This window comes from Xylaria bambusicola, assembly GCF_022495145.1.
Source record: "Xylaria bambusicola strain CBS 139988 unplaced genomic scaffold F5B22scaffold_62, whole genome shotgun sequence".
Taxonomy (NCBI): Eukaryota; Fungi; Ascomycota; class Sordariomycetes; order Xylariales; family Xylariaceae; genus Xylaria; species Xylaria bambusicola.
The window spans coordinates 94328-121228 of NW_025953615.1; the positions used below are offsets into that span (position 1 = coordinate 94328).

The 26901-nt window shown below is 50.6% G+C and overlaps 5 protein-coding genes across 5 annotated transcripts; 2 read left to right on the forward strand and 3 right to left on the reverse strand.

The window, feature by feature from the left end:
* Nucleotides 1-2170: 2170 nt before the first annotated feature.
* Nucleotides 2171-3919, forward strand: F5B22DRAFT_478678 (secretory component protein-like protein). Its single transcript, XM_047972219.1, has 3 exons — nt 2171-2368; nt 2471-2801; nt 2963-3919. Exons 2-3 carry the CDS (start codon nt 2711-2713, stop codon nt 3589-3591), a joined length of 720 nt encoding a protein of 239 aa, XP_047826343.1. The 5' UTR covers nt 2171-2368; nt 2471-2710; the 3' UTR covers nt 3592-3919.
* On the reverse strand, nt 3920-5628 carry F5B22DRAFT_478814 (uncharacterized protein). Its single transcript, XM_047972222.1, has one exon. It carries the CDS (start codon nt 5469-5471, stop codon nt 4248-4250), a length of 1224 nt encoding a protein of 407 aa, XP_047826344.1. The 5' UTR covers nt 5472-5628; the 3' UTR covers nt 3920-4247.
* Nucleotides 5629-9439: 3811 nt separating this feature from the next.
* Nucleotides 9440-11968, reverse strand: F5B22DRAFT_478873 (fungal-specific transcription factor domain-containing protein). The gene is made up of 2 exons (XM_047972223.1): nt 11626-11968; nt 9440-11489 (listed from the first exon to the last, which is right to left on the reverse strand). Exons 1-2 carry the CDS (start codon nt 11777-11779, stop codon nt 9607-9609), a joined length of 2037 nt encoding a protein of 678 aa, XP_047826345.1. The 5' UTR covers nt 11780-11968; the 3' UTR covers nt 9440-9606.
* Nucleotides 11969-19991: 8023 nt separating this feature from the next.
* Nucleotides 19992-23299, forward strand: F5B22DRAFT_478911 (uncharacterized protein). Its single transcript, XM_047972224.1, has 3 exons — nt 19992-20343; nt 20420-20626; nt 20688-23299. The coding sequence occupies exons 1-3, from the start codon at nt 20341-20343 to the stop codon at nt 22974-22976; spliced, it is 2499 nt and encodes an 832-aa protein (XP_047826346.1). The 5' UTR covers nt 19992-20340; the 3' UTR covers nt 22977-23299.
* Nucleotides 23300-25455: 2156 nt separating this feature from the next.
* On the reverse strand, nt 25456-26870 carry F5B22DRAFT_625265 (Manganese/iron superoxide dismutase). Its single transcript, XM_047976166.1, has 2 exons — nt 26437-26870; nt 25456-26368 (listed from the first exon to the last, which is right to left on the reverse strand). The coding sequence occupies exons 1-2, from the start codon at nt 26639-26641 to the stop codon at nt 25677-25679; spliced, it is 897 nt and encodes a 298-aa protein (XP_047826347.1). The 5' UTR covers nt 26642-26870; the 3' UTR covers nt 25456-25676.
* Nucleotides 26871-26901: the final 31 nt, after the last annotated feature.

Here is a 26901-nt window from a genome sequence, read left to right on the forward strand (position 1 = left end):
GCCTAAACAAGCCTATTGCTTAGATTCTCGGGCCTTGGCAATAGACAGTCACAAAACCGATCATGCCTACCTAGTCGACATCAGCTCGTATTATAAAATGTAGCACGATGGCCTGACTCGTTCCGAAGGGCGAAAAAAAAAATTCCACTCCAGATCCGCTGAACCAGTAACAGGGACTCTTGTCGATTATCTCTACTGTCACTACGAAGAACTGAACCAACTAGCTAATTATCAATATCAGCTAACTCGTAAGTCCAGCGTCGGAGAACAACACCGTTCAAATCTATATAGCATTAGAGAATGAAGCTAGTAGATTGGCTTGAACTCGATCATAAAACTGGACAACCGCGCGAGCTGAACGCTTCGCGAAGGCAAGCGCCAATTCCCATAACAACACCGATGGGTTCATAAAGAGTAGTCTCACGATCTCCCTCTTCCAAGTTGTGCTATCTCTTATACAGATATGCAGGCCACTGGCTGTTATATCTGTATTGTGATCTCTAAGCAGGCACTGTAGAATTAAAGGAGGGGCTAATGACGTGAAGAAACGTTACCATATCGGCACATACTTCCAGTTACGCGAGGTTTTGGTTGGATGAAGGGCGCAATTCAAGAGCGATTCGCAGGTTCAGCTTACCCAGATGACGATATCGCTCATGGTTATAGCGGCGATCTTCACTACACTAAAGATTCAAGGACGTTGATCTCGATCACCCCAAAAGCTGGAGAAACTCAAATCATTGCTTTCTATCAGCGGCGGGTGGGAGAACATTTGAACCCTTCCAGCCCTAATGCTCCTCGCTTGAACTGATCATGCTCCTCACTGTAATGCCTCTGCAGGTATCTTCAGGCTGGTATCATGGCTGGGTTGTCGCAGTCCAAGCCCCTGTTCCTATAGATACTCTAAGTCTCATAATAGCACTCAATTAAGTTTCTCCCTCGAGACACAAATGTAGCACACGACAGTTGGGAATTGTGGTGCTTGGTGGACCGGTCCTCTCGGACCAGCCCGCAGGTCTCATCTACACCTGCCGTTAGGCCTTCTTCAGACACTACACTATCTCATCCCTTACAGAGCTACCCAGAGAATGGCCGCTGCCTACCTAGACAGTCGGGACTTCTAGCGGCGAGTTTTTTTTTTGGATACAGACACTTTACGTTGACAAAAGACGAGGTTTGCGAAGTTATAGACGCACTCAGTCTTTTCCGGAATATCCCAAATCTAATTTCACAGTCGCGGACACACCAACAGAGACAAGCATGCTGGGCTAGCCATTCGTATTATTGCCTGCGATATTTAGTTGGCCGTTCAATGAGCTAGAGGCGCATTCTTTATATGTGGGAAGACCGAAGTGTGGAGGAGTCAATTATGCTCCGCAACGAGATGGTTATATCGGCAAAGCTCGTCTTCACACTGAAACCATTCTTTGCAGACAAGATAAGGCAGGTTGCGATCCATCAAGTGGCGAGTAAATAATCTCATCGAGTGCGAGGAGTTGCCTTGCTTCACATCATGCATAAGGAATCGCTAGAATCATCTCACAAAGCATCGATTGGGGTCAATATCCCAAATTTTGCAGTACATCCATCTCCATCGACTCTGCTGGTTCTTGGTCGTAGTAAACTTTCCCCAGCCTTCACTAACTCTTTGTACTCGTTCTCAGCCTGCCCGTTGCCCATTATATGAGAGACCTAGGCTAGCATCGGAGGCGGAACTTGAGAATCTCGTTGTCGGGACTGATGCAACTGTTCAGAAATGACGTCCAAGTCGCTTGACAGGCTCAAGCTGTGCGCCACAGAAGCTGGATAGAGTTAGTGAGGTACCGGCCACAAGGTAGGTTAGGTATGATACGCTTCCCGAATAGGCTGACTGGATGGAGAGACAGCTACTGGTATAATGCGAGTAATTATACAACCTTGAATGTACATAGCACGATAGCTACTACCTACATGTAGGTGCCAGCCTTCCTATGTATTGAAGGCTAATTTACCAGAATTAGACATCTTGTGTGTTTACAACTTATCTGGTTTTCGTGAAGAGGTAGCACTTACTCGGCATTGTAGTAAGTTGATTGACAGTAGGTAGGTATTGTTTCAGTCCAGTTTAAGCTGCTGGTGGCTCAGCGACAGGGATTCACAATCACATGAAATTTCAAGTCAAAGCTTAAACACGCTGTCAATTGAGTGAGCATCTGGATGATACCTAGGCAGCTAGCACTGCAAGCTAAGGTGCAGCAACTTCATACATACCTAATATAACCATTATGATTACAATCCCAGCGATGCCATGCAGCATTAGATAGGCATCGGCGGAGGAACAGAGTGGTCTAGGCAGTGGATTACGATAGCGTGCAAAACTACTGTGCAGGTATCTACAATCCTTCTAGACTACAGGGTAAGGTAGCCTCTTAGGCCGTAGGCGGGTAGATAACATACAGAGGAGCTGAAAAAACAAATGACAAACAACCAGGCCGATAACGAACGACCTCTCATCTTCCTCCAGCCTACCAATCCTACCTTGAGCGCCCACGACAGCGAAACCAACAAAGTACACGCGCGCATCATCTCGATCGCCCTCATCCGAGTCGCATTCTCATTGTCTGGGCAATTCAGTGCTAGATAAAGCGACCTTGTTCTCGCGGCACCCCCTTGCCAACCGCCTCATTTCGCAATTTCCGTCGACAACAATCGCACGCGAAACCCCCTCAAGATGCCAGACAAATGGGTAGATTGGTCCAAGAACGTGCGGTCCAAGGACTATCGCGGTTCCTCGTCCTTCGCGACCTTTATGATAATCGGGCGTAAGTAGCCAACGGCCCTTTTTGCTTTCGCCTCGTCGCATCCGCATTGCTCCCCGCATTTGCGACTCCCCCCATCATCCACTCCCCTACTACCCTTGAAGCAATTCTACACAGACCAGAATATCTCAAACTAACCACATGTATCTCATCCCCTCATGCAGCGGTATGCTTCTTTCTCGGGATCCTCTTCGCCGAGTTCCCCTATGACTACCCTCTCCTCTGGACGTCTGACCCGATCCTGCCCGCCTACCTCGACCAGCTCGAGACGCACCTCAAGTTCGTGCACCAGTCGCCGCCGCTGATTTCACGGATGCTGAGCATCATGATTGGCACGGGGTTCTGCGGCTTCTTCATCAAGCTGTTCAAGGCGTCGGAGAGCAACATGCTGTTCGACGGCGCCTCGCTCGTTCTCTACGTCATCGGCGTCGGCGTCTACATCGCCAACATCGTCAAGGGCCTACGCTTCGTGAGCGCCGGAATCTGGCACAGCCCCGACTTCGCTGGGAATCTGCCCCCCAGCGCCCAGATGACCCAGGAAACGGACGGGCGCATCGTCCTCGGCCGCGAGGACAGCCTCAAGGTCATGGCTGCCAGCAACACCATCCTCGCCCTCGTTCTTGTCGGTGTCCTGGTACTGCAGGCTGGCCAGTGGTATGCCGAGCGCAAGGACAATGAGGAGTATGAGCGCGTCCAGAATGAAGCTGCCACTGCTGCTGAGAAAGACAGCGGCAACGGCCAGAGCAGTCCCCCGACGGCCGCAGAGAAGAGAGCCAATAAGAAGAAGCAGTAGAGTCACGGTCTGCCGTAATTAGCTGGGAACCCTTCCTTCATTCATGTCTTAGATCTTCCAGCATTTAGGTATTAGCGGAAGTGGGCAAAATTGCTCGTAACGTAGCGCTAGGGATGGAGAACAGATATAGTAGGGGGGAAAAGTTAGGGGTTATATGTGCATTATTTCCGATGATAATAAAACCATGTATTCCGGGTCTTCTTTTGACGATCACATACTACCACCAGGAAAACTCCTATTTCAGTCGCCAAAAACGCGCGATGAAGCGTGGAATTCCCGTGTCTTCATAATACCAATTCCTAGGTAATAACCTATATACAACTAGAGAGAGTCATGGGAGAAGAATAAAAGAGGCCGTTAAAATGTACAAACGCCGGTGTCCATCTCCTATATACCCTGTGCCACATCTGTATCCGATGGTATCAAAGCCGTAAACCAAAAATAAATAAATTTTCCCAATTGCCCCCAAAAAGGAAAGAAAATCAAGGTAAAATAACAGCAAAGTTAATTCACACCCTTTTTCCCAGAACGCCCAACTTATGCTATATGCTGATTATAGAGTGTATGCGTGCGTGCGTGCATTATGCAAGACCCAATCTGGGATCATCCCTTCGCTTCACCACATCATATTCGGTAACGGCGGTAAGATAACTACGCTACCTCCTCCTCGTCGCAGGCGAGGGCGAGTCGGGCATTTGCGGTTGGTCGGCGTGATGCTGGAATTCAGTCCACGTGGTATCCCGCCTGTTGTAGATGGAGGGTGTGCCGACGGTGGACGGGTCGGCAAAGATATTGATGCTCTCGCTGCCGCCGCTGTGCTGCCGGTTGCCTCGCACGGGGGTGAACGGGTTCGACACAGAGCCGCTCGAGTAGCGGTCCGTGAGATTCCTAAGGCCTCCTATCACGGCAGACTCGTGATGGCTGCGCGGCCGGTCCGTCATCTCGCTGCCTGGGCGGAACCCTATGCTCGAGTACGGCGAGCGGAGGGGGAAGAAGTCGGTGCCGCCACCATTATCGCCCTGATGCGACCCGCGCCGTGTCAGTGAGGACGTGAGGCTTTCGCTCTGCGCCTTGGCGAGGAAGTCCAGTCGTTGGTTGTAATAGTCAGCGTGTGGAATCGGCGCGCCGATCTGCGCTCTGATCTTGTTTCCGAAAGACCCCGCCGTATCCCGCTTCGCCCGTTCCTCGGCGGCCTTCTTGCGCTTGTGTCGAAGTAGCCAGACCCCGGCGAAGATTAGCGCCAGGGCGAGGAGTCCGCCGACGACACCACCGACGATGGCCGCTGTGTTCATTGTGCTTGCGGCCTCTGATGATGGCGTCGTGGTTGCCGAGGCGGGTAATGTGCCGATGGCTGTTTCTGAGGTACTTGTACTGGCCTTCGTCGTTGACGCTGGGTGCGATGTAGTCTGCGTAGGTGACGCGTGCGCTGATGAAGTCGAGCTGGGCGTGGTACCTGGCTTCTGACTTTGGTCCTTGTCCATCACACAGTTCGCACTGGCCTCGTCACAATGGTACCCAAAAGGACAGCAGCCCTTCCCACACACTGGAAGTTTCCCATCCAGTTCCGTAGTCTTAGCCGCAGCCTTGGGGTGCGTGTCCGCGTCTTGAAGAGATATATCGCAGCTGATGATCTTTATCGTCGAGCAGTCGCTATTGCTAGGGCAGCATAATACCGTCGTCCCACCGGCTAATACATTACATACGGACCCAGCTGCACAGCAGAAATTTGCCGGTAGCCCGGCCTGCGTGCATTTATTGTAATCAGCAGGGCAGGTGTCTGCCCTCTCGAGTAACCAGCTTGCTCGGATGGAGGTGGCGGATGCAATCGCGAGCACTGCCGCAAGTTGCAGAGTCCGCAACGGACCCCGAGCGTACGACATAACACGAAACTGTTCGTTGAAGTTGTTGATAGTCTATTGTACAGTATTTGTGGAGATTTATCGAGATTGGTGAACCAGAAGTAAGTCTAATTGAGATGAAGAGAAGAAAGTAAAAAAGCTAAGCGTGGGGATCAACCCGAGCAGAAACTGGAAGAAATCGTGGTGCTAGTCCTGGTGGCTAAGAATAGAAAATTTTGTTCACGAGATGTCTAGAGGGCGCGCGTAAGTTGCAGAGGCTTGTGGAAATTATAGCAAGGGAAGTTATTCACGAGCAAACAATGGAGGATAGGCCGCTAGGAGACGTAGAGCCGGGCCCTTGCCTAGATGTATGACCTTGAAGAAAGGGAACAGACAAAGACTCTTTGCGAGTTCTACACGTACGACGAACAAGAAACGAACAAGAAACCCGAACTGAACAGGAGGAAGGGGAGATAAGGCCGGCCATGCAACGGTGGGGAGAAGAAAGCTTCACCATCTTTGTGTCCACCTCGACTGATTGACTGACCATTGTTCGTGTCCTTGGCCGTGAGCCCACCCCGAAGACGCGAAGACGTGCCAGCCGGACAGCTGTTCGATATGGCCCAACCAAGGCAGCGTCACTGCGTCACGCATCAATGCCACAGAAGAGAAGTGACCAGATGCCTGGGCGCTGACTGGACATCTTCGCTCGATATTGAATCGAGGGCTGCGAGAGATAGGTAGAGTGGCCTAGCCGGGCTCGTTACACACCTATTTGGGCAGGCGTCGGCAGTCATGCAGGCGGTTTGAGGCAGTGTGCCGGAAGGCCATGTCGTCGTCGAAACGAGAGGCTCTAACGAAGCGAATCGCTCGTCCCTGGACATGGGCGGTAACAAAGCAGTCCCACGTCCAGCCTATAGCCCAGCCTATAGCCGATAGGCGAACAGGGCGGCTGCGAGAGGGAGAGGGAGGGCGAGTTGCGATTGGTCTCGATCTGGACTGGGACTTTTCAGATTAGGCGCGACAACGCCAAAAGCACGCCTCTGATTGGATCGTGGACACATGCACTATTATTAGGCCTGCGAGTGCCAAGACTGGACGACAGGTATCCAGGTTGGACTTCTTTGATGACATTTCGTTTCGAAACACGATATTTCTACTTAAGTACGGAGCACGTAGAATCTAGATTGTCAATATCGTTCGACTGGTGATGCTTTGACCTGCAGTATTTGTATATTGCCACCTGGCTACCGAAAGACATCATGGTAGTCAGAGCCATCATCCGTTCCGGAATAACTAGGTACGTAACTCAAAAACTTGTTCTCGATACGCGAGAAGGCGTAGAACATGAGGTATTGGAAGAGGCCTCTTTGTTTTTCATCAAAGGGCCCCCCTTGTTCATCATGCTTTAAGCCATCTTAACAGGCCATGTTACGACTAAGTATTGTCGCCATGAAATATACCTACCTAGGCTTACTACCTATATTCATATCAGTTGCACAGCCACCTGGGATCCCAGCCGTATGTATCTATGTGGGAGAAGTAGCTAGGGTAGACGGTTCACACTTGGAATGCTTCGACAGAATCAATCACTTACTTACGCCCGCCGCATTCTTAGGGGACGCCTTCATGTTCATGTCTGACCAGGGTGCACGATCTCACACACATCGTCAATCCATCTATAGACATCCGGAAAACCGGGGTGGGTGCCCCAACGCCTTTGCAACCCATTCACTGGACTCCTCAGCAGCGACTATGGTGAGCTGCCTAGGCCGCGCCCCAACGAGAGCAGACGCCTTCTCGTACGCCGCCGGCGATATCTCGTAGATACCCAACTTAAGTGGGAGTTGGCTCTGAAAATAGCACGTCGAAAAGGCACGCATCCAGAGCTCTGGATCGCGCAGCATCAGGCTGAAGCCTCGCCGTACTGTGCTGTTTCAGCCAACTTTCCCTTTCCGTGTGCCGCAGCGCAGTTAGTGCAGAAATATAATAATGTTCATCCCAAGCCGGCATTTGATGCCGCAATGCTGTCGATACTGATCATGCCGCATGCAGTCTCTCCGTTGTCGGCAGACAAGCGTTCCGTTCTTACGGCTGTTGCACCACCGCCATTCTAGGAGTGATGCTAAGAATGGTAATGTAGGTGGCGGCGGAGGAAGTTCGTATTACCTACTCACGTCTATGAAGGATCCCTTATCCGAGCAGGGTGCAACGTCTTGGGTAACATGGATTGTTGTCTTTGGGGGCTGGTACCAGCATACACTGCGTCTGCGCAGCGCAAAAGAACTCGCCTCAACCCGCACAGAAAGTCAGACGGGAACCCGTGGCATCCGGCAGACTGGGTGGGAAGCGCGCGGGCCAAGCGTCGAGTACCTGTATATCCTCCACGTGCTCGCGAGATCGAACACAGCTATAGTATGATCCTGCTGGCTAGACTCTGTGCTACTGTTGCCTAATTAATTTGTTTGTTGGTTTGTTTCATGGGTAAACCAGCATTTCTGTGGCAAAAATTGTGTGCGTACGACATGGCTATATGGCGACGACGCCGATCTCGCCGCGCAGCCTCGGCTGGTATCGTGATCCTCTAGATAAGATGCCGTATGGATGCCGTGACAAGCCGACGAGCAAGTATTCGGCGAAAGTCGACGCACACAAAAGAAATGTTAGTCTAGAGTTACACGAGTTACACGACCCTACGTCACCTGGGGTCCGTCGTAAATCGAGGCGCAGCTAGGATATTCCCTGCCTACGATCAATGCGCTTGCTAGCCCAAAGTCCGGGGTTTCGAGCCAACAATAGGGCTCCATTGACGATCGTCGGTGGCCAGCTTTTTGGCCAACAATCAATGAATATTTGCCCGAAACTGATCATTTGACCTCTGCGGAAGGATTTCAAGGCTAGATAGGGTACGGCAAGTAAGTAGAAGGGTCCGACTACACGTATACGGGTACACTTAGATAGTGTGTATTGTAAGTCTTCGCCTTCACCGCATTCCACGATCAGATTTGCTTTGTCCACGTGCCCAACAAAGTCGTCAAATCACATCCGCATGCCAACATTTCATCCCTTGCATTGGGTACCTACAGTAGTCTTGCCGAGGACAGTGCCCCCACGCGGTTTCAACGGCAGCCGAAAAAAAGCCCACGATAGTGGTAACTATTCTACATAGTAGGGGCTCACCGTAAAACCCTGGTTGACTCCATCCTCCTAGCTAGCGTCCATCGTTGACTCATAATCATGGGACCTGTCTGCTTGTCTCATGTTCACCGCCGCAAACTTTGACTCGGGACTTACAAGTATACGAATGTTTCAGTTCATTTCATGGTGTAGTAAATTTGCCCGCCGATTGTTGTTAGGAAGTGTTGCCGCAGTAGGCAAGAGAGGATCGTAGATGACCCAAAGAAAAAAAAACACTCGAACCGCCTAAGGTAGATTGTTGGGTAGACAGTACGTAGTCCAACATATACATACAGGGCACTCGGCTATCCAATGCGCTCGCAAATCAAGGACGAGGCAGGATCATCGCATTCTGGACATGTTGTACTACATAGTGAAATGTGTGAAGAGTTTGTTTTATTGTATTGTAATCCAATGATTACACTAACTATCTTGGGATCTCATCCTCTGCATCCTCAAGAGATTTGAGAGGCGGGAAGCAATCATAGCGGTGCTCCCCTTATTGAAACCTCTCAGGCCATCTTCCTGTAATTGGGCTATCCTAATCCGCCCCCTCGTAGATGGCTTCAATGTGACCTGTAAACTCCTGCCTAACATGCATGGGTATATCAAAACCGAAAATATTGGTCTTGCAGAGCAAGGAGAAAAAAATATCGCCAAAGTCATCGCCGTTCCGCATAAGCCATGATATCATATGGTCCAGTTCCTCCCCATCTGTAGTAGACCGTCCTGTCGACCTTTCCGTTACTTTTTATGATAGTATGCTAAATCCAAGTGTCGTTCCGATCCGCCTTGCGGCGCTCTCTCTTTGAGGTATATTATATAAAGTGAAAATAGAAATAAAAATAAAAATGCAAATGGTATTTCCAGTACAACGCCGCGTTCAAGGGACGGTGATTATCCCGCATCACCTACGGTAGGACCAATGCATCTGAGGGGAACCAGGGCCTGCTGTGACAAGCCACACTCCTCAAGACCTGCTGTGTTGGAGAGTGGCCGCTTATACTAGCAGATAGTCCCAACCCCTCATCTGCATAACATCTCTCCAGGAGATATATGGTGCCTCCGTTGATCCCGTTGCACTAGGGCTTGCCTGGAAGTTGTCCACTTGTTGCCAGATTTCGTGCAGTAGCGAAACTACACCACCGAAGCTTCCAAAGGTGGAAGTCTCGCCAAGTTGGGCGATGCGATCGCTAAAGAATCGCCTGAATGGAGACGTGGCCCCACTGACGGAGCCTCCAATCAGATATACCCAAGAAAGGCTTCGGTCAAAGCCATGAAGCCCTGATGGAATGTGCTGAAGGACGGTTGTGAGCTTGTCCACGAGACCGACGCAGCTAGCTTGACTCGGCGAAAATCCGGGGACAAGGCTGCAAAGGTAAATTCGGGCTGCCAGGCGGAATGCGCTAGTAATGTTCTTGCTCAGTTGTTTTGGGCTCAGGGAGCCATTTGCGTTGAAGGGCATCTTGACAGAGCAATCCCCTGTTTCCGTAAGGTTGATTTGTTCACCAAGAGAGTGTACATGGGTGCAGAGAGTAATCTCATCCATGCCCTCGCGCTTGAGATTCTCAAGGCATGCGATCTCCGAGATCAAGTACATGACGCGGTCTTCACAGCCCATCAGCTCACGTAATCCAAGGGAGCTGTTGGCTGTAGAGAGGTGCTTCTCTCTGTAGATGTGCGCAAATGTAGGTGCTCTTCCCTGCATGGTTGCGCCAAGTATGTCAATCCAGGCAGTCAAAGTCATGTTGAAAGGAGTCTGTGCCAATTGCTCAGAAGGATCCGTGACTATGCGAGGCAGCTCAAGCTTATTGACCAAAGAGCTTACAGCTTGGAAATGCTGATGCCACGGAATGTCTGGAAGAGAGTCATCATACCGACCAACGCAACACTGGAAGAAGATGAGGCTCAGTGTGGCCTCGAGAATCTGCTGGTGGTCCTCGTCCTTGTTGAGTGCTTCGCAGAGGCACAGGATGGTGGCATGGCGATGTCGCATGATATCATTATCAAGCTCTTCGCTCTGGATGTTCATTGTAGCTTTGAAGTGTTGCGCAGCAATCATAAGGCAACAGTGGAGGTAGCCCTTGTTGGTTTGCAAAGCGGGGAGAATCAGATCAGAGCTAACTGACCCATGCTGGTTCGTCTCGAGAATGGGGAAAATGGTCGGTAAGACGAATTGAATGAAGTGGTCTAGGAGTCGCTGGTCATTCTCATCCAACTCAATGTCAACCTGCCTCGAAGTCATGGCAGGGCCGTGTGAGAAATCAAAAAAGTTCATGTTCAGGGCCTCTTCGGTTAGCGACTCCCGTCGTTCTTGATAGATCTGCTCGGTCCATTCCCCGTCCATTGGGTAGCTTGGCAGGATGGTGCCAGGTGGAGGCGGGTTGTAAGTGCTAAAGGTGGAAATGGTCGATTCTCTTAATGTGGGAACATCATTGACAAACATCTCGCGTTCTGTCTTGACATCAATCTCGTATGGAGACATGTTAAACATGAAATCAGAGTGTGTGGGGAGAATTTGGGGGTTGTAAGCACCGTACTCTGCCGCATTGGGAGAGCTGTTGAAGTTGAAGGCGAAGTGAGAGTCAATTGAAGCCGATCTCGTCCGATCCAACGGGTCAGAAAAGGTTGCTGAGGTTGGGAGGGAATGCGACAGTCCTGGGGGGGAGCTGATGGTTGTCTGGATGGTATGTGACGCCTTCTCTGAGAGCTTCTTTCGCTTGATGATCATCTTGATGTCGTCCTTGTGCTGTCTCCTCGAGTCGTTGTTGCTCCACCACATCGGCCGCTTGTATTCACAATGAAGTCCAAGATGCTTGCATGCCGAGCACATGGGGGTACCTTCGTCACACTTCTTTCGCCGTAATCTGCATGTGTAGCAGCCTATGGGGGGGAGAAGGCAATCAAGTCAGTTTTTCTTGTCGACGTTGACACTCACAGCTTATACGGCCGTGTAAGTGGCCGGAGCGACAGCCACCAAACTGGGGCATTGTTGCTCTTGGGGGAGAGGAGTACACACCTGTTCTTGAACGGCGATGCATCTGTGTCTTTGCCTTTGTGTTTGCAGTGCTGTTGGCCCTTGCAGCCTTTGCCTTGGGAGGTTGTGCCATGGCCATGTTGACTGGTGCTGCTCTCATGAAGCCTTCGCACGAGTTCGGGGGTATGGCTGACATTTGTATAGTACTTGAGTGTTGTCGGGGGTCGAGGTACCTGCGTTGCAGTGCGAGCAGGCGGGTGGGGGGGTGTTCCCTGTTAGTTCCCTGTTGGTAGGAGGGAGTAGATCAGAGGAGCCGGGGTCCAGGTCCAAGCCGAGAGCGCCAGGGTCTCGTCAAAGTGGAAATGTGCCGCAAGGGAGTCCAGTCAGTCCCAAAGTCCACCCAAGTAACAGTCGAATATTCGTGTGCCGGGGTTTGTCCAGGATGCCACTTAAGACCGAACCGGTATAGCTGCGTGCGCCGTTGTTGGAATTCGTGATAATTAATATTACTTCTCGTCGAATGAATGACCTGATCCAAGCGAGTACCAGCTCGCCTTTTACGTTGATGTAGTAGTTTAAGTAGCGGATAAGAGAGAGGATAGGTAAAGGGGGGAGAGGCGGGCGGAGAGGAGGTGAAGAAGGAAAAGAGGAGGTTGTTGAGGTGAACGAGGAACGACACTTGGATATTTACCCTCCAAACCAGAAAGAAGGTGGGCAAAGGAGGAGTGAAGCCTTATTATATGATGATGATGATGGCGTTCGTTGCGGTCATCGGTCATTCGGGCCTGCGTGGTGAGCTGGTGGTCCTCGATGCGCTGTGTTCAAAAATAGCAACACGCAGCACGCAGCACGCAGCACGCAACACACAGAGCAACCATCTTCGGGCTAATTCCTTTTTTAGCCCGTTATCAACGCGGCCTAATTGCAGACCACCACTGCACGCTGCATGTGTAATTAGCCCAAATCGGGATGGAGGGACGTGACTCAAGTTTGTGTGCGCTTGGAGACTCCAATCGAGGCGGTCGGTTCGACGGGCCTGCCTATCCCAGGTCCTCAAGTCCGGATCAAAATGGCCTTGTCAACCAGCCCCCCCCCCTCCCCCACTGCACCACTTCTATCTATCTACACTACACTACATGTACATGTAAGTATGTAAGTACTACGAAGTAAGTACTTATGTGCTCACCAGATAGCTGCCACTAGAGAGTAGCGGTGCAGAAGTGTGGTACCACTCGGTGTCACGCACGGCTGCAAGCAGAGACCAGGGTCGAGAATGGTGTGGGTGACATCGTCGTTTTCCCCCCCATGCCCCTACCACAAAAGCAGCTCATCAGTGCAGAGTACTATGGCAGAGCTTGTCAGTTGCTGGGACATCCAGTCTACCTTTGGTCCACCGACTAGCATCTCGCAGAAAGTTGGCCCACGGAGCTGTGGAGTTCCATTGCAACTCTGTTAGCCTTGTTTTTCCCTCGAGCAATTTGATAAGGCAGAGAGTAATCTGTTCTATTCGGCTAGCATGCTTCAAAGCTGAAAGGCCTAGTGTGCCTGGGTAGGCCTGGCTGAGATGATGGTTGAGTGTTGGATAGATGTAGGGACGAGGATGCTGTATCTCGATACTAGCAGACGCGTGTCTCACTCTACTTCTGGATCAACTGGCTTTGACATTGTACAAGTCCCCGTGTTCTTCACGCTGCTGTGCACTCTGAGATGCACGCTGTACAGAGATGGGACATAGCCGTACGGGACAAGCAAGCCAGGGGTGCATGTTGGCAGTTATCCGTTGGACCACGGAACTCATTATTTGGCGGGGTACATGTAGTACTACAGTAGAGTAGGTAGGTGTCTTGTTCTTCTTCATGACTGCGATTTTGTGTATTCTCTCTCTCTTTTTCTCTTTACAGGATCTACTCTGTCGTATACTGAACAGTATGGTAGAGTAGGATCGCATCGTTGGGTAGTGTCCAGGATACAGCACATTACAATAGATTATCAGTATGGATGGGTTGAGGGAATGCTACCAAACTGCAGCAGCTCATTAGCCATTTTTTATGCAACATGCCAACTTGGTAGCGACTCTCCTATTCCGGCAAATCGCGGCGACCAAATGAGCTTTGTGTGCATGCATTCGCCTGATTGAAAATCTGTCGGCCTATGGATCGGATCAGCTTTATCCAAGTCGCCAACCCGCACAAATGCGTTACTATAGCCAGAGATACTACGTATATATGTACATAGACTAGGTATCATGGCGAGCGAAGCTGACGGTCCATTTGTTGCGGCACAGATAGTGATGGAATGACTGGCCTAGACTCCCTACCTATCGGCATACAGTATAGTAGGTCGTAACAATAGATAACACTTTAACAAATACAACTACATCAAACTAGACGCAACCTCCAATAAGTTCACAGAGCTCTCTATCATGAGTCGTAGACCTCAAGACTAGACTCATAGTACTCATAGTCTCTGTTAGCCAGCCAGGGCTAGTGTGATGTTGTATCGTACCTAGTGTGTAGTGTATATACATACTTAGCTGTAATATGCGAGTCTGGGCTCCTTCGACCGGGCCCCCCCCTTAGCGGAGAGAAGGAGAAGAGAATTTGTAAAGTGTTGAGGAGGGGAGTAGGTACAACGTAGCACGCAAACCGCATGTGCGCCACGATTGCTGGGTTCGACGTTACAACGGTACACGACAAGCGACAAGCAGCCGTGGAGGTGGAGGGGATAGGACGAAGATCACGAAGATGAAGATGAGAGAGAGATACCTCCTCGCACACTTGGACTTACATGCCACCAGCGGTACCTACTATATAGTATACCTACGCTAGAGGCAACGCATGAAGTGCGAGTCCCGGGCGCTGATTCGTCGCTGGCCCGAGGCTAGCGCTAATGGCGAGTCGAGCCGGACTGGTTTAGCGCATGTGACAACGGTCGACGGCGGCCGGTGATTGGGCGGCGCTCGCACGCCAGAGCTCGGGACGGATGGCCGCCAAGAACGGGAATAGCCAATCTCTATGCAGAGACGGGAAGTTCCCATTAGCGTCTTTTGGTCTTTTTTACAGCTACCCAGCCTGTCCTGGTCGCGCTGTACCTGGTCGGAATCGGTGGATTCTGGTGGATACTCAGGACAGAAGCGAGCTAGGGCTCGCTAGGTAGCTCTGGTCTGCTCTGAATACCCAAGATACCTACCTACCTAGCGTAGCCTTGCAGTGGGGCTTCGTGGGGTCACAACGCGCGAGATGCGGGCAGCGATAGAAAGCAGCAATATTATGCAGCCAAGGGATGACAATGCATGTATAGCGACCAGGGTTCTGGCCAGGGAGGCTGGTCTCTCTTGCAGGGATCCGGGCATACTAAGTATGTAGAGGAAGTACTGAGTATGTTCTGACTGAGAGTATGGAGATAGAGAAAAGATGGTCAGCGTAGGTACCTACTTAGGTACGAGCATCGCTGCCAACAGCTTATTGTGAATGGCACTATACTGCGTAATATGGGAGAAAGTAGAAGGAGGTGAGGTGGTATCAACGGAACCTGGGCTGAACGAGTTATGGTACCGCAGTTCTTAATGCCTAAACTTATACAACATATACTCATGTGTAGATACATGAAGCGTACTTGGGACATCTTCCATCATCCATGAGGGATATCATGATAGCTTCTTGGAGGCTTCAAGCCCTTGTCCCGTCATCTCTCACAATGTAGTGCGTATTGTAAGCTGACCACTCATGGATGGCATAAGAACAGTATATGCCCTACCACTACGTACCTACCTACGCCATGCTCTTTAGTGTGTTCTTTGATATCTAGATCTACTCACATAGGTAGTAACTGCGGCAATAGACGGCATTTATTGCCCGGGGTTGGAGACAAGCGAGAGGCAGAATTTTTCTCCTAGCAGGCTTCGAGCTCATCATCGGCCAAAATCACGATTGAAAATTCACTAAGGGAAAAAGGATCACGAAGATCACCCGATGACTCCCCTGTTTGTGGGACACAAAGCCCTGTCATCGTGTACTCTGTGTACGAAGTTGGTGGTAGCGTATTAGTATATAGTAGTAGCCCATGTTTGCCCAAGGTTTGTGTTGAACAGTACCTAGGTATCGAGATACACGTGTAGGGTCTCACTTACTATGCCAGCTCGTGAGTTAATTTGTCGTCTTTGCCTGTTGCTATTTTCGGGCAAATATTGAAAATGCGGGCTAATCTCAACGGCTACATCTAATGCATGGCCGGCGCGTAGTATCACAACCCCCATGCAAGTATTTAGCAATGTCAGGCGAGAGGTGCTATTTTTGAATTTGCCCGTTTCTCTGTGATAGATGCAGACTAATTATGACTACCAAGGCTTCCCTCATGTACCGCTAGAGTATACCTGCACGCCAGTACATTGACTTAGCTGGTCAAGTTGACCATGGAGCCGTTGGAGTACGCTAAGGATTTCCTATGGTTGCTTATTGCGAGCTGATCCTGGTTCAAGCATGTATTCCCGAGTTGGTTCTTCCTTTCTGCATCATCACCACCACACTTACAGTAGTCCAGTCCCCCGCATCCCAATGTACGACATCTCTAATTACCATAAGCACGGACTTCACGGTAACAATGGTTATCTAACCGTAATAATTGAGTAGGCGGCGCAGTACCGAGAGAATGAATAGCAACCAGGATACCATGACAACGCCCCAAATCTACCTACGTTACAGGTTTAGTGCAATAAAAATACTTCTCTTCATGATGGCGATGGCGGATGACTTGTTCGGCAGCTGCGCAACGCGGTTGCAACCGGCGCAGGCTGTTATAATTGCCTCATACTTACTATAAGTGTCCATGAACTAATTAGGGCCTGCCATCGAAGGATTCCGGCGAACATAGGGCCGTGAAGAACCCTGGGCCGGAATCGTCGTTTCCATGGCTATACTAAGTATATGTACTGTTAGTAGGTACACCGGCCTTGTAAAGCTCTTGTCGGTGTGCGCAACATCCAGTACACCTCAGAGCAGCCACATCAGAGCGACAAAAAAAAAAGACAAGCCACGCACGGCTTGCATCATTTCCGTCGTTTCCGTGGTTCCGGGAGCAAGGCTTTCAGATGGTGTCGAGCGCATTGATGGTCACCGGCCTCCACTCTGGAATCCCGCCGCACCCCCGGCCATTACTTCGTACTATACTTCGTAGTCAACAGGTGATCGCCAATGCCCTGTGCTTTCCTCAATCTATCGGCGGAGGTCAGCATGAGGCAAAGCCACCAAATTGCGCCAATTGTGCCCCCATTGTCCCCCAATTCTCCCACGGCAACTAAGCTTTGCCGACTGCGGCTCACGATCCGAGAGATTAAGTGATGACAAATATCGCCAGGCTCGGCACCGTATCGATAGCCTATACCTACCAAGGTAAGTAATTTCTATGTAAAGTACTATAGCAGTCTAGTAAGTAGAAGCTTCGCCAGTGTGATACCGTAGTGAATGCAGGTGTGGAGAGCTCTACTATGTATGCCGTAGGTACTTTGTATGGTACGGTAGTTGGTTACACTCATACTCTGTACATGTAGATATCTCCCTACCTAAAAGTACCGACGGTACCGTACCCCATTCACGACGAAGTACATACCTACGTACTCCCATCTTCAGCCGTTCATACTCAAGGCTGCATCTAACAAGCAGTGACATGAATCCCTCCGTGAGATCCTTCCCATCTGGATTAGCATTGCAACACCATCGAGATTGCGCGAGCTCTGCGATTGAGCTGGCGTCGGTTGAAGATATCCCCTAAATTGCAGCCAGGCCTTTACCCGTTCACGCATAGTTCACGCATAGAGATTACTGGCTGTAGCCGGGGTTGTGGCTGAGAATTTTCATCCCATGGGTAGAATCATGTGATGGCTATCGACAGGCCGTCTTCGCAGTTTCATTGGCCCCCGGCGCGATATTCGGTGCGTGTGTCATGAAAGCACTCGTCCAACTGTTCACCTACGTAGCGAGGTCGTGAGGAATGGAGTTACACGATCGAACTCAAATGACCAAAACCTCGTCACGATCATGCAACGAGAGTGCTTGCTTGGTAATGGCGGTCAATTGTACCACGTCCGAGCACCGCATATCGGCGGCTTGAGCATTGAGGTCACCGAGTTTCTCAACTCGAGGTGAGTGAGCATGCGCAAAGACTCGGTGAGGCTCACCTACAAACCTACACTTTTGCCACAGTCCTCACCTGCAGATGCCACGCACTCCAGTATGCACGATTCTGGTGGGGTGGCTCTTGGGGTTTGACCTGGCCATTTGCCTCCAGTCAAACCTCCACCCCCAGCCAGCCGAGTGCAATACCTAGTAGGAGATATCCGTTCCGTTCCGTTACGCGGTTGCAAGCCGTCCGCTGCACTGCATGCTGGGGCTACACATTAGTGTAAACTCATGAGAAATCCTCCCTATGTCATCGCCGTCTTCCAACGTCTACTAGCACTTACTTACACCTACATACATGTACATACACAGGCATAGGCATACGCACAGATTCGATGGTTCATAGAAAGGTACCAACAACATGGGTGCAGTCGTCACATTACCTATACGTCACAAGCACGAAAAGGTTTTTCTTGTTGTTTCATCTCTTCTGATCAATCAGTTGTCTTTTGCATCGATTGCTATTCAGCCCGACCCAGCTCATTCGTCCCCCTGGAAGGAAGATATGTAGATCATGTGCGCCGGCTTAGGATGTCCTGGGCCAACCAACCCCCTCGTCGCAATTGGGTATCAAGCGACACCGGAGTTGGCCGGGGAGATCTCTCGGGCCCGATTCTCAGCAGCACTTACACGACTAATGCGCAACGAGCTACTTACTTACACTGGCAACGCTCGTGGCGTTTGCGGCAGTCTTGGAGTGTAAAGTACCTTATCTTCAAACGAGATACACCAAGAATTCCAGCCGAGGGGCACGCAATTAGGGTATTGCACACTATGAATCCTTCAACAAACACTAAGGACTTAGTGGTATAATCGGTCCGTCCCATAATTCACCTAAATCGCAAAAGAGACATTGATCTTCTACTACCTAGGTATGTACTACAGCGCTTCAGGAAAGCGAGGGTCGCGTGCAACTATCGTTCATGTGTATAATTGGCTATCGACCCTCAGTATTAAAGGCTTATCAGATGCTGAATTGGGCAGCTTTCGAGAAGACCCGTAGGGGTCTTATATGCAAACACCAATCCCATCTTGCGACAAGTGTCACGAGCAAGGCGTTAATTTTACTGACCTAGGGATATCGGCCAAGCGCATAAAACTGTAGCCCTTACAATTCAGCAAATGGCCGTGCGTGGAGGTGAGAGTAGGGACTGAGTTAACTGGGCGTAGATCGGAGAGAATAGGTTGCGAATTTCCTATTTGGGGTTTCCATTGAGCTGCCGTTGCTGACAGTATTACTCGGTCTTGGCCAGCCGGGTTACCAGGAATTTAGCTTATACTACAAAACCCCCAGCTATACTAGAGTAGTGTGTGCAGGGTGTACTACCGGTCTGCCCTTGTCAACTCAGTACGCTAGCATGTTGGGCATGGATAGACTGGCTTGCTCGATGCGTACCCTGGTATGGGCATGGCAATGGGGCGTCGCTAAGGAGCGAGGACCAAGTCCAAGTCCCCAAGTCTACACTATCATCGTCAGGTATTTGCTGACCGACTTTGCGATCATCGCTGCCTCTGTCTTACCGCCTCTACATTGACCCAGGTCATGAATACACGTCTCAAGCGGTTATGGTTGAGTTGTACCGACCGAGCGAACGGGCAGAAACGGGGATGCTCGGCAAACTCGAGAAAAAAGGTACCAGATTTTGGGGGCCGCCGCTTCGAGAGCCGTGGGCTCCCATTCGACGGAGAGTGGTCATTGTTGGTGCTCAGTGGTGAGTCTTTGCAGCTGGTGGCATCGGCATGTAGGAGCTGTTGGCTGCGTGTGGCTGGTTTATACTGCGCCGTCGCACACAGAAAAGGGAGCTGGGACAAGGCTCCTTATCCTGACATGGTACTGACATACATAGTAGGTAGCGAAGAGCGACGGATCGGGCTGGTACCCTGAGAGAAAACAGCCGTTCAAGGTCACACCCGACCCTTGTCCTCTCGTGGGCGCTTAAACAACAGCTGTTTCTGGGGTCGCGGAAGGCTTTTTGGGCCAATCAGGCGAGCAAGCCGCTTGGCTCTATGCACTCGTCTTCTCCTCACTTTGCTCGTCCAACCACGGCCAAGCGTCCCCTCGTGCCCTTGCCGTGGTTGGTCGACCGTTGGCCGGCGCACTCGGCCTCAGGATGCCTTTGCTCCGCAGTCCAAGTCGGCAAGTGCTATTCTTAGTGGAAGAGCGACGAGCTGTAGGTGACTGGATGTAGGTGATTCGTGCACTGCAACGCTGCCACAGCATTGTCCCAGCATTGTCCCAGCACCTCAGACACAAATCAGGTCGCAGAGTGCCTCTATCACACTACCTATCCCCTCCTAGACACACACATGTGAGAGACGACGACCGTGAACACGCTCTACACACCTCACCTCCTACATATACTATCCACCGGTGCCCGTAGACCTGTCTTGGCTCCTCTTTCCCACTTTTGCAACGTCAAATTGGTCCTTCGGGTACCCGTAGCATTTTCTTTTTTTTCTATCGTCATCCTAATATTTCCGTATTCCCATATATCTGTGTCCTTGAGTATAGACAAAACAGCGACAGCCGGCGACGGCACGATTACGACAGCGCAATTGCAATTTCCCTTCACCTATATCCAAAATGGTACGTGGGGGTTCTATAAACGACGACGGCGATGTCATCATGCCTCCCCAAGTGACTAACGTGCCGTCTTAAATAGAATGCGCAGGCATTTCCCATAAGCGGGCGACCGCATTATCAGTCGCGAGAGAATAGATTTTATGGTTCCTACTTGGGTTTGAAAGATCCCGAGCTGCGGCCAATATCCGTAACAACAGAGATTGTAGACACGGATTGGGAAGAGGACGAACTATTAAGCGAAATAGAGGAAGACGACGCAAACTCGCCTCGAGTGAGCTTGAATTCGGTAAGAGAACTCGCAACCGTGTGTTAGTCGATTACCTCATATTAACATGTACGCACATCAGACCAGCCAACAAAGCGCAACAACAGTATCATCCTACGACGAGGCACAGACGCCTAGGTCGAGCCGGACTCGAGAGGCGTATCCTTATGATTTTGACTCGTCGAGACCGGTCGAGGGACCGAGAGGGCCGCATCTCTTCCGATCTTCTGTAAACTCACTCGAATATCAGGAGATTCTTTCTTTGTCGCCGATAACGCCAAAGGCGGCCAAGCCGTACGATGCTGAGCCTCGGCAACCCTTCCTTTTAGATCCACTGCCTCGCTCTCGGGGCAGTCCCTGTCAGTTCACGCATGAAGAACTAGACCCCATCAACTTGGCGATTTGGTCGCCGCAAAAGGTAGCGCAATGGATGCTGAATGCCGGCATCGAACCTCTCGTCGCCGAGAAATTCGTTTTAAACGATATCAATGGCGCTATCTTAATAACTTTGAAGTTCGAGGACTTAAGAGAACTTGATATCCAGTCATTCGGAGTACGGACCAAGGTATGGGAAGAAATCCACAACCTAAGAAACCCTAAGAAGGTATCACCACGGCCAGAAACACCAATTGAAGACGAAGAAAGCAGAGAAGTGAGAAGGGAGAGACGGAGGATGGAGAAGGAAAGAGAAGAACATAGCGGCCATCAGGAACGCTCGGAAAGCTGCCAGCGTTCCAGAAGTACTAAACGCAGCCATAGCAGGCGGCATCTACATCATGAGGACATTATCTCTCCTCTTGAGTCGGTTTCCATTGTCGGCATTGAGCAAATGATCCCAGAACCACATCACTGCTCCAAAGGTGAACACTGCAAAACGTATAAGAAGCGACAACGGATGATCGAGGCGTTCAAACAAGAACATCCATTCGTGGACATGGACAAAGGCGGGATCATCCTAGTAGCCGGAGACCCAGGAAACCCTGAGACGGCCCCGGCGCTTAACCGCCCTTCGTCCACCGAGGCATTGCGTCCCATGTCAGATGCTGTGCCCTCAGTGGTGGCCTCTTCGGACGTCCTGGGTACCGGCATGGCTCCTTTTCAATATCTGCAGGAAGCCGCTCTTCGCAATTTGCAGACACGAGATCCCCAGGACAACGTCCGGCAATTTCTGGATTTCCAACATCAAGACAAGGGAGCCAACATGAACGAGGTCCCACCAACACCTCCATTTGAGCTGTACTCCGGGCGGGCACCGCATGAGGGCCTACGGGCGCTACCCAGGCTCTCCATCCCGGGACAACAGCGGCAGCCCCAGCAGTTGAGACCATCCAACTTGCAGAATGAGTTCGTTCCATATGCCATGGAACGGGCCGAAGCCATATCTCCGGACTTGACGACACCTACTGCACCGTATCGTTTCGGTACACCCTTCTCGGACATGGACATTCCCGTCACGGCAGTGCCTTTGGGCCCAGTGGCCCGAGATGCATCGCAGTCAGTCCCCCCTGACATGAGCTACCGGGCGGCCCCTCTATCACGGTCCCGAGCCTCTCACCGTCCGTCCGTCCAGATCATGGCACCCCTCAACGAAGACGTATGCACACCCACCAACCCCATGCAAAGCTATGATAATGGCATCACTCCTCCGCGTCGCCGGCCATCTCTATCACCCAAGTCATACTCACCCACCAAGGCCGGGTCCCCACCCAAGATCCCTTCCCGTCCACAACACCCAATCCAGGCTCCCCCGCGTGCGCAATACCCATGGACCCAACCCCAACAACTGCCTATGGCAGGTAATGCCCCCGTCCCCACAACAAAGGACGCCGAGGGTGTCACATACCAAGGCCCTGTGAAGAAGCGCAAGACGCGCATGCTGAGACACGAGTGGCACGACCAGTACGCCGTGCTGAAGGGTACACGGCTAGCGCTGCATAAAGATGCGGATGACCGCGACCGCACACTCGAGTACATCGACATTGATGACTACGCAATCGCGTGCTCGTCGCTATCGACAACGTCGAAGCTCAACGCTGCCTTCAAGGCCATGAGCATTACCCGGGGCCACAAGAAGTCGAGCTCAACCACCTCAGACGACATCGCAGCCTTCAGCTTCCAGCTAATCCCACAGGACCCCGAGGGCGGCAAGCGCGGCGTCACGTCGCTGCTGCGCAAGAGGGAGTCGCAGAGCATCTCGGGCCCCGCCACCGGCGGCCTTGACGGCAGCTTCAATGCCACGGGCAAGACGCACCATTTCGCCGTGCGCAGCCGCGACGAGCGCATCGACTGGATGCGCGAGCTCATGCTCGCCAAGGCGCTGAAGCAGAAGGGCGAGGGCTTCGAGGTCAGCGTGAACGGGAACATGATATAGATGTGGTTTATTTATGTTCATTTTACCCGTATCGTATCGCATGTCCTGTTGCGCGCGCTTGCGTTCTGCCAAGTTATTCATACTTAACACTATACGACTTTTCATTTCCTCGAGGAAATTATGTCGTTGCATCGGTCATTTCACCAACTCTCCACTTTACGAACAACGAGCTTTTCTTTTTCTTTGCTTTTCCAGTTCTCGATTCTCTCTTGCGCCTTGTGTTTTCTAATATTCCCCTCCTTAGCTTAGTTGTTTTTTTTTCCTTTTAGCTTTACTTTGATATCCCGCTGATTTTAGCATGCAAAGAGCACAGCGAGCCACCTACCGTCATGATCTTCATCTCCTCAATTTCTTTTCAATTTATTTTGCTTGTCGAAGGGTTCGGTTGTGACGATGAATAGGAGGATTGGATGGGCTGTGCCCGAAGGAAAAAATGAAATGCGATGAGATGAGGAGCAGATGAGTGGATGCGTGGATGAGTGAATGAATGAACTGAGCTAGGAAAGGGGATGATGACATGCTATACCGTCACGCTCGTTAGTATTGCATAGTATATATTCTTCAGGTAGTTAGCATGGGGGATGGTTGTGTTTTTGAGCGGTGTTTTATTGTGGCGGGTTAGGAATAGGAAAACTGAGATTGATATCAAACAAATCTTGAACTGTTCCCATAGGTCCATGAGTGATTGTTGTATTCTACTCTATTCATATCAACCACATGCGTAGATGAGCAATGAAAGCTAAAAAACGCTATCGTTGAGGTGTGATGGCAGAAGAGGTGACAGCTGAAGTGTTGGAGACGCCTATAGGTGTTTTTAGAGGAGGAAGCAGTCGTCATAAGTATCCGATGAATGGCAATTTACTACATATACTCTTATTCATTACGTGTTTTCTCATATACACTACGGAGGCCTGGGCCAGAAGTCTATCGTGATCTTTGGTAGTTGTTTATGGTGTAAATTTATATATGAGCATAGCTTTATCTTTTCCCCTAAACCGTTGGCGGCCCAATGCCCTTAGTAGTAAAATAAAACTTAAGAACATTGTATTTCAGCATTTATAATAGGCTAAAGGTCCGTGGCCTTTGGGTATAGGGTGGGCAAGTAATACTTGCTAACTGTGTCACTGTATAGTTCTTTTTATTCCTACCATATCTATTACCAAGGAGTATTGTAGACTTTCAACCTCGACCCCCGTACACATGACGCTAAATGTTTAATATTAGAAATTATATGTGTATAAATTCTCCCTTTTAGCTTTTTCTCACCTACCATGTCGTCTTGTCCTCCAGGACTCTAATTTGGCCTTGCCATCCATTCGCACATAGATATATTCAAGTAAGAAAACAGTAAGATGTAACTTGGGGGGTCAAGGTTCAGGTCTGTTTATTGGTAGATGCAACTGCACTAAAATGATGCACTGGACAGTCCATAAGACCCAGCGGCCGCGTAGGACCTTTCATAGAAACATGCATTGAGCAGGTTTGGAGAAACGTATGAGTGGGTGACGGACAACACATAATAAATTACAAAAGTAAATCACAAAACCAGTGGGAAATCATCGAATGCAGATTCTTTACTCTGGAGCATAGGCTCAACACATGCAAAGGTCCAACATCTATATTTCTCGGCATGTTATCTGGAAAAGCTCGAAACAAAGACGGCGTACCGGAGCCAAAAACACCAAAATATAATTAGGTACTCAAAATGAATTCTCAAAACTTGCAATATAATCCCCTTCTATTCCGCATCAGATTTCATTACTTACATATCGAAGGCTACATAAGCAAAGAGTAACTGAATCTCACAAAGAATTACCCACTCCGCAGCAGGACACGATAACTTTTCTTCAACACCATGTAAGCAACAGTGGCTAACCTCGCACAGTTAGCCAATGATCAGCTTCTCGCATGAGCATACTTACTTCTTATTCATCCATAGATACAAAGCCTGTCTGGCCCACTCCCACGAAGGAACGATGATTGAGGCAGGAGATATTCCATACCAACCAACAGTATTATATATCTCACAGCCCATGGTCATAGTAACGAAGCAAGATTTGTAAAAATGACGATCCGACGTTTTGGAGATACACACACTTCCCGTATCTAATATCTGTCGGAAACCGCTAGAGACATCTTACTATGTGAAGAGTGGTTTGCATACACATGCCAGTGTGGAAATTCAGCCGTAATACCACAGAGAAGTTGCCTGACACATATATTATTTCCTATATTTCACAACCAATGTGAGTATATGGTCAATTTTTGCAGCGATAATGAGACACCGAGGCTCGACGATAATAAAATCTCCGCAATAATATGCCTTTCCTAACCTCCCTTACAGGAGTTTGTCAAGTGTGGGAGGTTTGGCAGTGCTGGTCGAGCGAGACCATATGCTCCCGGAACAAGTAGCAGCAGCGAAACCCAGGTGAGGGGGACGCTCACGGTACTGTCCCCCTATCCCGGGTCTCATATATGTTCATTCTGCATAGGCAGGCATAGTCCATAGCAATGGTGAAGGAGGACGGTGGATTTATTCGGTTGCTTTTGTATATATTTACATGTTTACCATATGACACAACAGCTCCTCTCCCCCCTTACTGCCCATATAGGGAGAAGAACAGAGGCCGCTTGATTATCTTACAGTTAGCGTGAGATTCCCCCTTTATTCCTCTCTTCACCTCTTCCTAGTTCCTCTATTTATTTGAAACCGTCCCGACGGTCGGGTATGGCTAGCTTTTCCACCTTGTCCCAGTCGATGACGTCCCACCACGCCGCGACGAAATCCGCCTTTCCTTCAATGCCGAAATCTGTGAGCCAGACGTGTTCCCACGTGTTCAGACATAGGATAGGGATGGCGTCGACACCGCCGGGGGCCTGCTGGGTGAATTGGCCGGTGGTGTTGCCGGCGCCTGCTGCTGTCCGTGCGAAGAAGGAGGAGGCGGTCGATCGGCTGGCGGACATGGTGTTCCAGTCGACGTTCTGACGCCGCCAGTGCGCTGCCGTGTAGGGCGATCCGGCCAGGTATGTGTTCAGGATGCGCAGCTCCTGGCTCTGCGCGTTCCGGACGAGCCACACGAAGCCGGGGCCGAACATGGCCTTTGCTGTGGCGAAAATTTCTCTCTTCAGCGTCTCGATGGAGCTGAAGTTCCTCTCTAATTCCTTCTTCAGCCTGGGCGGAATCCTCGCCTCAGATCCCTCAACATCTATTACTTGCGACTCGCCATTTGACTGGGCCGTTTGTTCATACAGGGTTTGTAGGTTTACTAGGTTTTTGAAGAAGAAGTGGTTGTTATGCGCCATCGAGGCAAAGTTGAAGGTTGCGGCTTGTGCTGGGTCGCGGGCGGCACTCTTGAGGATAGGCAAGGTATCTTCCTGTTCGAACTCGGTTCCTGATTTTCAAAGACACACATTAGCCCGACCGCATGTCCATAGGATGGCGACAATAGCGGGTTCCCACCGGCTGTCAGCCTGTTCAGCCTGTCCGTAACGTGGTTCATGTACCCGGTCCAGGCTGTCGAGTAACCAGCGGGACTGAGTAATCCCGGTACCGACTTGTCGTCTTTGAACTGGTCGAGCTGGGGTACGGAGTGTAGCGGGCGGACGACGGTTGTCCGCCGCAGTAAGGCGCCGGCCCGCGGTATCCTTAATCTAGGGCGCAACATGGTGATGTGTGGTCGTTTATCGTCGTAAAGGACCTTGCAATATTGGTACGAGACCTCACTTTTTTCTGGCTGCCAAGCGCGACCGAGAGCTACCTCGTGCTGATTGGATGAATTGGCATTGAGATGGAAAATTGGTTTCGCCGGCTGAAGGAGGCACTTGCTGGGCCAGGCACACCCCACCGCCTGGAGAAGTCGCTAGCTCAGAGGTGTCCACTTCCCTACAATGTACCTAGGTACTTGGCACATTCGGGGCAGCGGAG

Bases quoted from the DNA above. Each gene is read 5' to 3' on its own strand.
- F5B22DRAFT_478678 (XM_047972219.1), top strand. From the start codon at position 2,711: ATGCCAGACAAATGGGTAGATTGGTCCAAGAACGTGCGGTCCAAGGAC. The intron at 2,802-2,962 runs GTAAGTAGCCAA...CCCCTCATGCAG, and splicing joins GACCTTTATGATAATCGGGC to CGGTATGCTTCTTTCTCGGG.
- F5B22DRAFT_478814 (XM_047972222.1), bottom strand. From the start codon at position 5,471: ATGTCGTACGCTCGGGGTCCGTTGCGGACTCTGCAACTTGCGGCAGTG.
- F5B22DRAFT_478873 (XM_047972223.1), bottom strand. From the start codon at position 11,779: ATGTCAGCCATACCCCCGAACTCGTGCGAAGGCTTCATGAGAGCAGCA. The intron at 11,490-11,625 runs GTGTGTACTCCT...TCCCCCCCATAG, and splicing joins GCATCGCCGTTCAAGAACAG to GCTGCTACACATGCAGATTA.
- F5B22DRAFT_478911 (XM_047972224.1), top strand. The intron at 20,627-20,687 runs GTAAGAGAACTC...TACGCACATCAG, and splicing joins CTCGAGTGAGCTTGAATTCG to ACCAGCCAACAAAGCGCAAC.
- F5B22DRAFT_625265 (XM_047976166.1), bottom strand. From the start codon at position 26,641: ATGTTGCGCCCTAGATTAAGGATACCGCGGGCCGGCGCCTTACTGCGG. The intron at 26,369-26,436 runs GTGGGAACCCGC...TTTGAAAATCAG, and splicing joins GCTGAACAGGCTGACAGCCG to GAACCGAGTTCGAACAGGAA.